Here is an 11,989-nt window from a genome sequence, read left to right as displayed (position 1 = left end):
CCAGATGCTCAAAGGTGTTAAAGTTCTTACTATTCATAACCAGCAACAAAATTACAGTCTTTCTGTGTCAATGACCATGTTTAGCCATTCACTGGTTGTAAACACAACATCATCCACACATAAATAATGAAGAAGCTTTAACCGAACAGGATTACAGGTCATCTCTGCAGTCACACATGATCAGCAGAGCAGAAAATTATTTTATGATGGGCTTCTGTTAAAATATTGCACAAACAGTTTTGCATATGTGTAGAGAGTTTTGTGTCAAAGCAAGGGTAGCTGTTTAGAACTGTGCATTCACTTCACTTCATAGGTTATGCCATAAGGGAAAAATTAGTTAAAAATTGCAAATAACAATGGGAAATTATTCTAATGCATGATCACAGTGATTTATTCTTCATTATTTAACTCAAAGATCTTGGTTAAATCTTTTTTTGACTGCTTATTTTTTATTTACTTTATTTTTTATTCTTTTGCAACAATGTTACAGACTTTTTCATCATGTTGTCTAGCTATTTATTTACAGAATATGAAATCATATACACGAGTTATGGAGAACCCCGGTTTTTATTACAGGTTGTATTTCAGACTTGTACTGTAAATTATATTTTAGATCATATTAAGTTAGAGCCTGAAGTAAGTTATGTCCCAGAACCACCATTTAACAAGAACGGTTCCTTAATCATGAATAACAAATCTAAATGAATACAAATAAATTAACTAGACCAATAAATAATAATAATAATAATAATAATAATAAAATTTTAAAGATAAGAATAACATTAATGGAGAGCAATGTAATTTTTGGTCTTTTTTATCTATTTTTGGTTTTGACAGTGTTCTGCTGTGCTCATTAAAACATGCTTTATAGCTATTTCTGCTCCACAAAGAAATAAAAACATGAAGCTTTTAACAGGAAAGTTTAATTTCTCAAGACTTCAAGTCAGTCGTCTTCTAACTGAAGAACCACCCCAGGCAGAATGTATCTGTATGCAGACAATCATGAAAAAAGCAAAAGCAAAGTCCTAAGGACTAAGATTTGAGTAGCCTCGTATATTTAACGTTATTTTTAGCTTGTCTGCATCGTAACTGCATTTGGCCTTCTGTGTGCCGCCCTAAGCCTTTAGATGGGAATGCCTCATTCATTAGCTAGTAATCGAGTGGCTATTTCAAGAGGTCCACGATCGTGAAGGGCTTGGAATCGCGCGTGTTCTTACAAATGAGCCCCCACCCACCCAGATTTCCCTGTCGTGCCTCCTTCCATGCACACAGCAGCACATGGTTACAATCAAGCCCATAAATCAGGCGCCTCCGATCGAATAGTCCGAATTAAGCACACATGCACATCAGACTGGGGCTGGCTGCTGTTGCAGCAGAAGAAGCGAGAGAAACAGTCACACATCAGGGGGATGGATGGACCCAACAATCCTCTATAGTGATCAATATCTGACTGTCTTTTGCAAATCGCTGCAGTGCTTCACAGGTGTGCACTCGAGTATTCTCATACGGATTGATTCAGCTGGAGCCACATGTCACATGTGCTTCATAGGAAGAACCGGGGCATCATCTGCTGCAAGCTGGATCTGGAGGAGGATGCTGCGGCAAGTGATACACAGAGGGCTGAAATCTTCTTTCTACTGGCTGGGTTTGTTCGTGAGCAGGCATCCGGTGTTCTTCCTCACCGTTCCCGCAGTCCTGACCATCATTTTCGGATTCACGGTGCTGAGCCGGTTTAAGCCCGAAACGGACCTGGAGATCCTGGTCGCCCCGACGCACAGCCTCGCGAAGATCGAGCGGAGTCTCGCCAACAGCCTCTTCCCCGTCGACCAGTCGAAGCACAAGCTGTACTCGGACCTACACACCCCCGGCAGATATGGAAGACTCATTCTGCTGGCCAGATCCGGGGGAAATATCCTGGAACTGGCCGAGCAGGTGCTCCAGGTGCACAAGAAGGTCCTGGATATGCGTGTCAATTATAAAGGCTTCAATTACACTTTCGCGCATCTCTGTGTCCTGAGCCACCGGGACAGGAGATGCCTCCTGGATGATATCATCACCATATTCGAAGACATTCGCTTAGCTGTTCTGTCTAACAGCACTTTTTCCAAGGTCCCCGTGAGCTATCCAAATACAACATTAAAGGTAAGAGGCATTGTCTGGCTGTGTTTCAAAACCTCGCGAGCCGCCTAACGAGACGGCGTTTTTCCGAGGCTTTTGCGACGCAGCCTTTGTGTGCCATGGAGCGACATCGCAACAATGAAACTGTTGACAAAAACCATCTCGGCATATTGCGACTTTCCATTATAAAACCTTACAAAACGCCCAGAATTATGAATAGACTTCTTGCTGCTGAGTGTGCTGCCTCGGAATCAGCTGAATAGTAAGTTCTCTAGCACTGCACTCGAGAAGCCTGCAACGTGCACTAGATAGAAGACACTCACAGAGTCCAAACTTTTACAATTTATCCTTTTTTTCATAATAGATAGCCTACCTTGTGCAGTATTCAATCAATAAAATTATGAGAACATATAACAAGCAATATTATGAATTAAATACACTGTTTAGAATCCAGTATACACTGTGTTACTGTAAATCATTCAAATGCAAACAGATAATTAATAACACTGAGTTAATTGCAATTACAAGAACCACTAACATTAAGATTCCTTTCTTAAATTAGTTGTATGTAATTTTTGAAATGTTTTACACACATTCACAAGTAACAATCAACTAATTATAATTTTTAACAGAGTCACAAACCCATCCTGCCATCACAGACAAGAAAAGTGACTAAAAATTACAATAAAGCAACAATAGTTGTTCGGAAACAGTGAAAGCATATATATTTTTCAGGCCCAGTGCATGCTGGGAAGACCATTGCTACAATTATGAGCAAAAACTGTGCTTTTATAAGAAAAGCTTGAACATAAAACCGCTTAAACTACTTAGATTCAGCAGTAATCTAAATCTGAAACAAAATAATATCTGGTACATTTTTCCTCAAATATTTTCAATTATATTTATCCAAATTTAGATCATTTTGATCTGTGAAATATACTGTCCTTAATATGTTGCGTTTCACGATCTAAAATAGCACATAATCATATATTGCAGTGTATTTGTACTACAGTAAATATGAAAAAAAAGAAGCATCAATCGTCGGGAAACAGTGAAACCAAGATTTTAGGCCCCAATGCATGCTGGGAGAACCATTGTTGGAATTGTGAATAAAAGGTGTGCTTATATAGGAAATGCTTGTAAAACTGCTTAAAATACTTAGATTCATCAATAATCTACATGAGTGATTATTTAAAATTATTGAAATATTCTAAAAGAATTATAACAGAATGTATTAGTACTTTTCCCCCCAAACATTTTTAAGTGATTGTTAGCCCAAATGTTTAGCATTAAAACATGAACATATTTCTATTAAATATAGTTTGTATTCATGAGTGGCATTGAGTTATTTAATGCAGTGTAATGCACATTGTTAAAATAAGTGACCTAAGCTGAGTCTGAACATACACCGAATATGAAGATACATCTTGTATCTTGAGACCTGTAAGACTAACAGTCTTTTTCAAAATGCTGCAGTATTCACAGACGAAAGACTAAATATAACACAACAGTACAGCAACCCAGATATCTTATTGTTTTCCCAAGCTTACGTCAGTAGGAGTAGGAGCAAGATCTGTGTGAATGAGGTGCTTACTGTGGCCTCTACAAGAGCTCATTCATATTGTGCCAGTCTTTTTCAGAACATCTTGAGGCTGTATTGCTGCATCCAAGACTACTTCACATTCCCAGCATAGCGAAATGCACTGTCCAGGATGTTGAAATATTGAGACTACTGAGAAAAAAAAAAACAGTAACACCCAATCTGCTATGGATTTTTTAAATTCAGCACTCTTTTGGTGCAAAAATTGTGTCATTCAACTGTGGAGATTGTCTTCACATATTTATCCAGCATTCCAGCTTCAAGCTGTTGTTTGATATCAGCTTGTGTTTTAGCCATTAAGCTAAAATCATCAAGTAAACACTGCTTCCTTTAGAAAACCCCCCTTTTTTGTTATGGAAGAACATTTTAATAGATTGTTGAAATGTGTTACATGCATTCAAATACCAGAACAAATCCACACCAACATAGCTGCTCATTAACTGGCTTGCTGATCCTGCAAGTTACACACGATTATAATGTGGAATTAATATTAAAATGCAGCAGTGGCAGCAAGTCAGCCCTTAGCTCATATGCAAAGAATGTTTTAACGGCCTCAAACAATAAGTGCAATGAAGAATCATAGGATATTCGAAAAATACCATACCAAACACACTTTGTCACAAATGACTTTTACAGAATATCTGTATATCTGACGTCTCTACCCTCTCTTTCCTCTTTAAAGCTCCATCACTTTTATGTTTGTATTTTATTGTCCATTCTAATTATGAATTTGTCCCCTCATTTTAGTAAATGTGGTCCCTTTTTTTATTTCTTTCCCCGTTTACCCGTAATGTAGTTTTAAAAAAAAGACTGACACTGCAAATTGCAGTACTTCAATGTGTTATTATTAATCCACTAATAAAACACTAAACTATATAAATGTATAGTGTAAAATTGTGCAGTATATTGATTTATTAAACAGACATTAGGATATATTTTATTATAAGATAAATTATTTGGAATTATTTTTTATGATCGGTACATGGCTGCTACTTCTATTTCTTCCAGTGGCCCATATTACAGATCTCAGTTCATTTGTTAATCAACTTTAGTATTCCTCTGATGTTCCAAACTCACCAATTATTTTTAACTTTTTCTGACGGTAGTTGATTTTCACTGATTGCGAAGTATTGTTCGATTGCATTCAAATTCAGTTTCATTCATAAGTTTCCTATAATGAAATAAATAAATTAGTAACTGGTTTGTTTTTCCTCTAGGATGGTCGAGTGTCCTTTATTGGCCATCAGCTGGGGGGCGTGGCCTTGCCTGTAAATAGCCGGGATCAACAAGTCAAGTTTGCTCGTGCCATCCAAATAACATACTACCTCCGCAACCTTGGACCAGTGGTGCAGGACATCATTTCTGAGAAGTGGGAGAGTGAATTCTGTAAGCTGGTGCACCAGCTGGCCACAGACAGCCAGGAACTACACATCCTGTCACTTACGTCCTTCAGCTTATGGCGGGACTTCCACAAGACAGGCGTGCTGGCCAAGAGCGAGGTACTGGTCAGCTTGGTGCTGGTGCTCCTGGCAGCCACCATCTCCAGCTCTATGCGGGACTGCTTGCGTGGGAAACCCTTCCTGGGCCTGTTGGGGGTCCTTACCATCTGCATCGCCAACGTGACGGCAGCTGGGATTTTTTTCATCTCTGATGGGAAATTTAACTCTACGCTGCTTGGGATCCCCTTTTTTGCCATGGGTAAGTGCGGCTTTGTTCACGGAGACTGCGGTGATTGTATGTAGGATTATTATAATTGCTGTGTGACTCCTCGGGGTGGGTATAATTGTTTTCCATGGCAGTCATCAGGGTCAGTGCTTCAGCAATAATGGGCTTCATCATTACGGAGGGAGAATCTGTGATATTATAAATAGAAATGGAAGATTATTTTTTCTTTTTTTGTGGTACAATGAAAAAATCTGAGAAAGTTTGCCTGAAAATTAAAATGTATATAAACTGATGTAGCATTAACATGATCTGCAGATCTGATTCTGAATGATGGTATAGTTAATGTACTGCTAATGATAAACCACTTAATGTCTCAGTAATTTGCATAGAACAGAACCATGTGGTGGGACACATTGATCCAGCACAGTGATTCTCACTTTGTGGAAAGCAAGTCTGTTCTGATAGGGTCATCAGCAGCTAGAAATGAATTAATTAATAATAATATGCAATGAATAAGATAAATATTTTTAGATAGAATAGTGAAACAATAAGCTTTATAAACAGGGGAAAAGGAAGAAAACACTTTCAATATATATCTAAGAAAACACTTTCCACTTATTGTTTTGTGTTCACTTCACAAGATTTGCATCCAATCATATTCTGCCATGTTTACATATTCATGTCATTTGGTAAAACCCCAAATCAAGCAGATGTTAAAATGAACATGTTGGATGCCCTGATTGAGAAAACCATGAAAGGAGAAAGGTAAAACAAGACTACAATAAATGTATTAAACATATTATTATCCTAAAAAGATAAGTATAGTTCCCGCTATGTTGGATATTCAGAATACAGTACCATTGCAAGTGTCATAAATAAACAAACTCAATTAACAAGTATTTTATATCGAGTAACTTACATTTTAAGTTAGTTAATTCTTATTTTTTTTACTTTGTCACCTCGAATAGTTCCAACGAAGTCAGCCGTCTCCGAGCAACTCCCTACAGTACAGTGCTGTTTTTTAGTTCCTGAATGAATCAATGTTTTGAACGAATCGGTTCAGTGTGAAAGATTCATTGACTCACATAAGTCATTTGTCGCCACCTTCTGACTCATGTAACCTGTCGAGAGAGAAAAAACGTGGATAAGATGAAGAATATAGAATAATACATTTTAGTATTACAATTTTTTGCTGACATTTTGTTTACTTTTGTACCATTTTGTTACTGTGTTGGATCCACTTGATGACAAATGTTTTGATTTATTCTCCTCCATAATAGTGTGTCCCTGAATGAAACTTAATCCAGCAAATAAATAAATCAATTATATTAGATAGAAAACATGTTATTTCACCAATAATTGTAGTGTGAATCTAAAGGAACATTAGTCTGCAGTATATTTATCTTTTAATGACAATTAGCTTACTTTCTTTTAATCGTTCATGCATTTTGGGAGAATAATAAGGAACAGTCATTAATTTCCGACAGTGCTGTGTTCTTTCTTACATGTTATTTTTGTGGACCCCTGGGAACACAATCTAGCCAAAACAAACTTGGAAATTTAACGAACTCCGAACTCAACACATCTTGCAGGTGTTAAAACACCCTTAGATTTCTCACCTGTCTAGGTTGCATTAGATGCCCTTAGGTGACGACTGTCACAACCTTCAACTGAGTGGAACTAATTAGCCTCAGATTTAAAACGTGTCAATTTGTTTTTCTCCTTTGGAGCTAGAATCATGATTCTCTCAAAACAAGGATATACAGGGTGCAAAAGCACAATTACAACCTACAGAGAATAACTGCTTACAGCACTCTTACTCTCAGTCAGTGCAATAGCATAATCAGCCATCAGTTACATGTGGCTTCCTAATTTAAGAAGACAGAAACATTGTCAGTAAAGAGACTGACTATACTGTAGGATTTTATGATCATGAATGTCCTTGTGGATCAAAGGTAATAACACTTGGTGCTGTACTGTATACTCACCTCTTAAGCTTCAGCCAGCCGTTTATGGAGTCCCTAATGATCTGGACCCCTCAGATGCTCAGTCTTATTGCAAGGCTAGCCCTGTGTGAAAGATTAATTGCTCACTGAACAGTGGATTTGGAGCTTTTTTTAAAATACCAGAGGACCTGTGATTTACTGTGCTTTGCATTTGAGCTTCGCAGGAAGGACAATCTGGAGAAATAGATTTTGTCCCGCTGGCGAAAATGAATGGTGACACTCTACAAGGCACATCACAATGTGCTGCGGGGACCCCCGGGGACAGGGGTTGGCTCCATCGAGTTGGCGAAGTGACATTGGATTCAAGTTTGTGGATGATTCTGAAAAGTTTTTTGATAGTATAGACACAATTGAAATCATGGGCTTTTCCTCACACAAATTTATAATATGATTTAAAAGTCTCGAATTTGGACTACTTTTTATGTTTTTTTTTTTTCAATCCTTTTTTAAACAGACCTGGTCAAGCTAAATAAAGCTACTTTGTCTATAATGGGACAAATAAGGTTTGAAATGACACAAAGGTGAGTAAATAATGAGAGAATCTTAATTTTAGGGTGAACTGTCCCTTTAAAAGGACTTTGGCAGAAGATGGATGCGCTGCAGAAAGCACTGTGCGACACTGTTGTCTGTGACAATGAATGGAGTGCATGCTATACCTTCAGTTGAAGTTTAGAGGTTATTTTTGATCAGACGCATACAGCAAAGGGACTATTTATAGACTTGCTTCCTGCCACACATCTTAGTGGCAGAGCGGCGAATGCTTTGTTCTGCTGGGACAAATGACAGGATAGGAAATCAATGTCAGAGTACTCACTCACCTCCTGATCACTGTGCACAAAGCTGTTGACGTATGATGAGCCTTGATCATGAAAACCATAGGAATTATAAAGCTAGTCCTCATAATAACACACTTATAAAGATAAATACATATCTTTAAAGGACAGAGATATGTATCAAGAATGTAATTTGTGTCATTATTTACTCACCTACTATTGTCTGTTCATGCACCTCAGAAGAATTATTTTTTAAATCTTCAAGCAGCCCTTAAAGCTCTTATTGTGTATGTGTGTGTACATATTTGCACAGTCTTGGCATTCATTGTGGACAGTAAAGTAAGAATTTTATTGCTCAGGGAAACTTGTTTTCCTCACTGGGTATGGTAAAATGCCTTGAAAGGGGTCATTGGGTTATACATGCACTTTTACTAGTAGTTTGAACTGAATGTGTGTTGGCAGTGTATAAACAACAACCCTATAATAATAAAAATCCACCCAGTGTTTAAAAAAAAAAAAAACTTTTTATCTACTTACATGTTTCCCCTTTATCAAATCGAGTCTATCTCAGATGCCTGTCTTTGTGACATCACACAGACAGGCCCCTCCCACAATAGTTTGATTGACAGTAGTGTTTCATCACAGACTGGAATGGTGTCTTAAAGGTCCCATGACATGGATTATTTCCTTTTCTTTAAATGCTTTTTAATGTGTCCTTAGGTGTATTTATATTGTTAGTATGATTTTTACATTTAAAATTTAGAAATAAAAAGCATATTTATATCCTGACATTAGCCCTCTGGCTTGAATGCTCTGTTTGAAGGGGCGTGTCTGCTGTGAGACTCTGAGTAAACCACAACTGTTGTGATCGGCTGACATCTTTGCATTCGAAATGCATATTACATGTGAAACCCCTCTCAAATATATATATATATATTCTACTATTACAGCTGTCGAGATTAACGAATCTTGGAAGTGGTTGATTATATAATTATTTTTTCGATCTTTTTCCATCACATGAAAGGCTGCAGTGATGAGCATTGAGTAGACAGAGTCTGTTTATCGCGTGGATGCAGTGATCTCGTCATTATTGCAACACGTTTTCTCTCACAAAATGCTTTTCACCACAGCTAACAGCAAACACATGAACACAGAAAGAGCTCCGTTGTGGAGCATAACAGCGTCATTCATTGTAACGGCAGTTTGGGCAAGTGTGCAGATATACTCGCAATGTGTAACAGCTCCGGAAAAAAGCAAGCGTTCTTTGATCGCTCTCTGTAGTTAAATCACAATTTAAATAACAGATTTGTTTCATGCTACTAAGAGAAACAACGTGAAGTTGATCGTTTAGTCACTGGCTTGATTCACTGATGCATAAACAGTATTAAACGATTTAGAAGGAAAGTCTGTGTGAAACTTGAATGATTAGCTAAAACATCAGAAATCACTGATCACAGATCAGGCATTAAATGAACACTGTTACTCACTGTTTGTGCCAGTGCCGTCGAATCCATATCATAAAAGTCTGTTTGAAAAAGCCTTGTGCTGACATTGCGACTGAATATATGTAAATATTTGGGCGGGCAAAGCAGAGGAAAGGAGGTAACAATTCTCGTTACAACGGTCACAACGAGGAGATTCAAGATCAGCCCGTTTGAGCTTCCATTTGTCTCAAAGGCAGAGAAAGATAGAAAAAATCTCAATTTACACCGATTCAAATTTCTAGAAACTTGGGGACCATATACAGGCTAGGGGAACTCATATTAATTGTTAAAAAAACTCAGAAAGTGGAAATTTTTCATGTCATAGGACCTTTAAATTAGACCCGCCCTGAGTGAGCTGTCATCAGTCCGCCATTGTTTCACAGCTGGACAAGATGTAGACGAGAATGTCTCCTAAGCGATTGAGGTGTTTTGTTGTTGGATGCAATAATGAACAGAGCTGTTTACTCCCAATGTCTGAGCTGCCGAAGACACAGTGTATTACATTTGTTTCTGAAGGGAATGCTCCACCGATCTACCTAAATGCGTCTATCTTTGCGCGAAACATTCATGATCCAGCTTCACCTACAGAAAAAGTGAGTATGAGGTTGTTTGATGAATCTTTGCAAATCGCCTTTCCTAATAATGTGCTATTTAGCAAGTTTCACGATGAATGTGGCTATGATTAAACCAGGCGGCAAGGAAGTCGACCGGAAGTTGAAGTCGGCTGCGAGGTGCCATCTTGTAGCAGAACTTCACTTGCGTTAGCATTCCCATTGACTCCCATTCATTTTGGCGTCACTTTGACAGCGAATAACTTTACATCTGAGGCGTTTAAAGACTCCGTTTGTCCATTATTTATTTTTAAAGATACACGACAATGTATAAAGGGCTCCATTACCTTCTATGTTACATTATGGCCCCGTAGAAACAGTTTTTGTAAAAAATAGGCTAACGATTGCATCATAACCATGCGACTCTCTGTCGCATTACCGTACAGACAGGAGGAGAAGCTCGCAGGCAATTAACTTAATATGGCGTACTGGCGTTACATTTTAAAATACTATACAAAATAATTAATCAGAATACTTACTCCTGCTCACTCACGACAAAGAACTCCCCGCTCAAGCTCGCCGTCTCTGCAAGATTAACAATGGCAGTTTGCACGCACAGCTACTAGAAGATTTGCATCTGTCAGACAGGTTGCTGACGTCGTCAAACTTCGTTTGAGTCTGCGCGTCAGAAACGGAAGTGCTAAAAAACGCTAAAAATGGGCTTCATTTGTCTCAATTGAGTTCCAATGGGGTCGCTGTGTCCATTTCTTTTACTGTCTATGGATTAAACAGTCTCTCTGAGAGCAGCTCGGAAGAGGGGGCGGGATCAGTAGAGCTCATTAACATTTAAAGGAAAATGCTACAAAACGGCTCTGAAAGGAAAAGGTGCTTTTTTACACTACCATTGAGAAATTTTAACCAAACTATGTTACAGACTTTTCATTAAGACCCTAAAGAATCATGTAAACTTGTAGAAAATGGGCATCCGATGACCCATTTAAAATGCCATAAAAAATCCACAAATTGTGTTCTGTCATGCAACTAGTTCAATCTGTGGTCCCCTTCACCCTCTCTAAAAATAGTTGGAGTCTGCTATGCTGAATATTTTGAAACTGAACAGATGCAAGAAGTTCACATGGTGAGAAAGGCCTGTTGACAGCAAAGAAATGAAAACTTATAAAATGAAAGAGAGGTGAAGCCAGTATTGTGCAGTAGCACAGTGCCAAAAAAGCTGAAATTAACCAAAAATTCATAAAAAAAAATAAACAAACCAAATTATGTTAAGTAGATTTTACAGACCACTGGTGCAAATGCGGCAATCTACACAGTAAAAACAAATATTTAAAATTATCTGAATATGTTTTACAAGAATATACTATACTTACTCAAAATCTGAATTTCACATTTATTTCAGTGTTACTTGCAGTTTCTCTGTAAATTTTTGTGAAACTTACTAGCAATTTCTCAGCAAAAATTGACTCAAAAGTACATCCTACACCAAAAGTTTTGCGGTGTACTTAGGTTTCTGAAACTTTGGGGAAGCTCATCTACAAATGTTTAAACTTACTCAGTAAAATGTAGCATGCTAAAGCTGTCAGTTACAAAGAAAACATAGCTGCACCTTTAGTTTGATATCCTACAGCCGTTTATGAAATTTGGCTAAAATATGATGATAGATGATAAGCATAAGAAATTAGATTTTTAAATGAGAAAACAGATGGAAGATAAATATATAACACTGACAAACACAAATGAAAAACAAATCAAAGAGTAGATAAAGCCAAAATTAGGA

At 37.7% G+C, this 11,989-nt stretch overlaps 1 protein-coding gene across 1 annotated transcript; it reads left to right on the top strand.

The window, feature by feature from the left end:
* Positions 1–853: 853 nt before the first annotated feature.
* On the top strand, positions 854–5,460 carry LOC113079732 (patched domain-containing protein 1-like). Its single transcript, XM_026251936.1, has 2 exons — positions 854–2,142; positions 4,936–5,460. Exons 1-2 carry the CDS (start codon positions 1,414–1,416, stop codon positions 5,458–5,460), a joined length of 1,254 nt encoding a protein of 417 aa, XP_026107721.1. The 5' UTR covers positions 854–1,413.
* Positions 5,461–11,989: the final 6,529 nt, after the last annotated feature.

The sequence above is a fragment of the Carassius auratus genome, unplaced genomic scaffold (assembly GCF_003368295.1).
Source record: "Carassius auratus strain Wakin unplaced genomic scaffold, ASM336829v1 scaf_tig00029036, whole genome shotgun sequence".
Lineage (NCBI taxonomy): Eukaryota > Metazoa > Chordata > Actinopteri > Cypriniformes > Cyprinidae > Carassius > Carassius auratus.
This window is presented reverse-complemented; position numbering and strand designations above follow the sequence as displayed.

What these genes read in the sequence shown, in the direction of transcription:
- LOC113079732 (XM_026251936.1), top strand. Translation starts at nt 1,414, where the DNA reads ATGGACCCAACAATCCTCTATAGTGATCAATATCTGACTGTCTTTTGC. An exon ending in ATCCAAATACAACATTAAAG is followed by an intron (nt 2,143 to 4,935) that starts GTAAGAGGCATT and finishes TTTTTCCTCTAG; the next exon opens with GATGGTCGAGTGTCCTTTAT.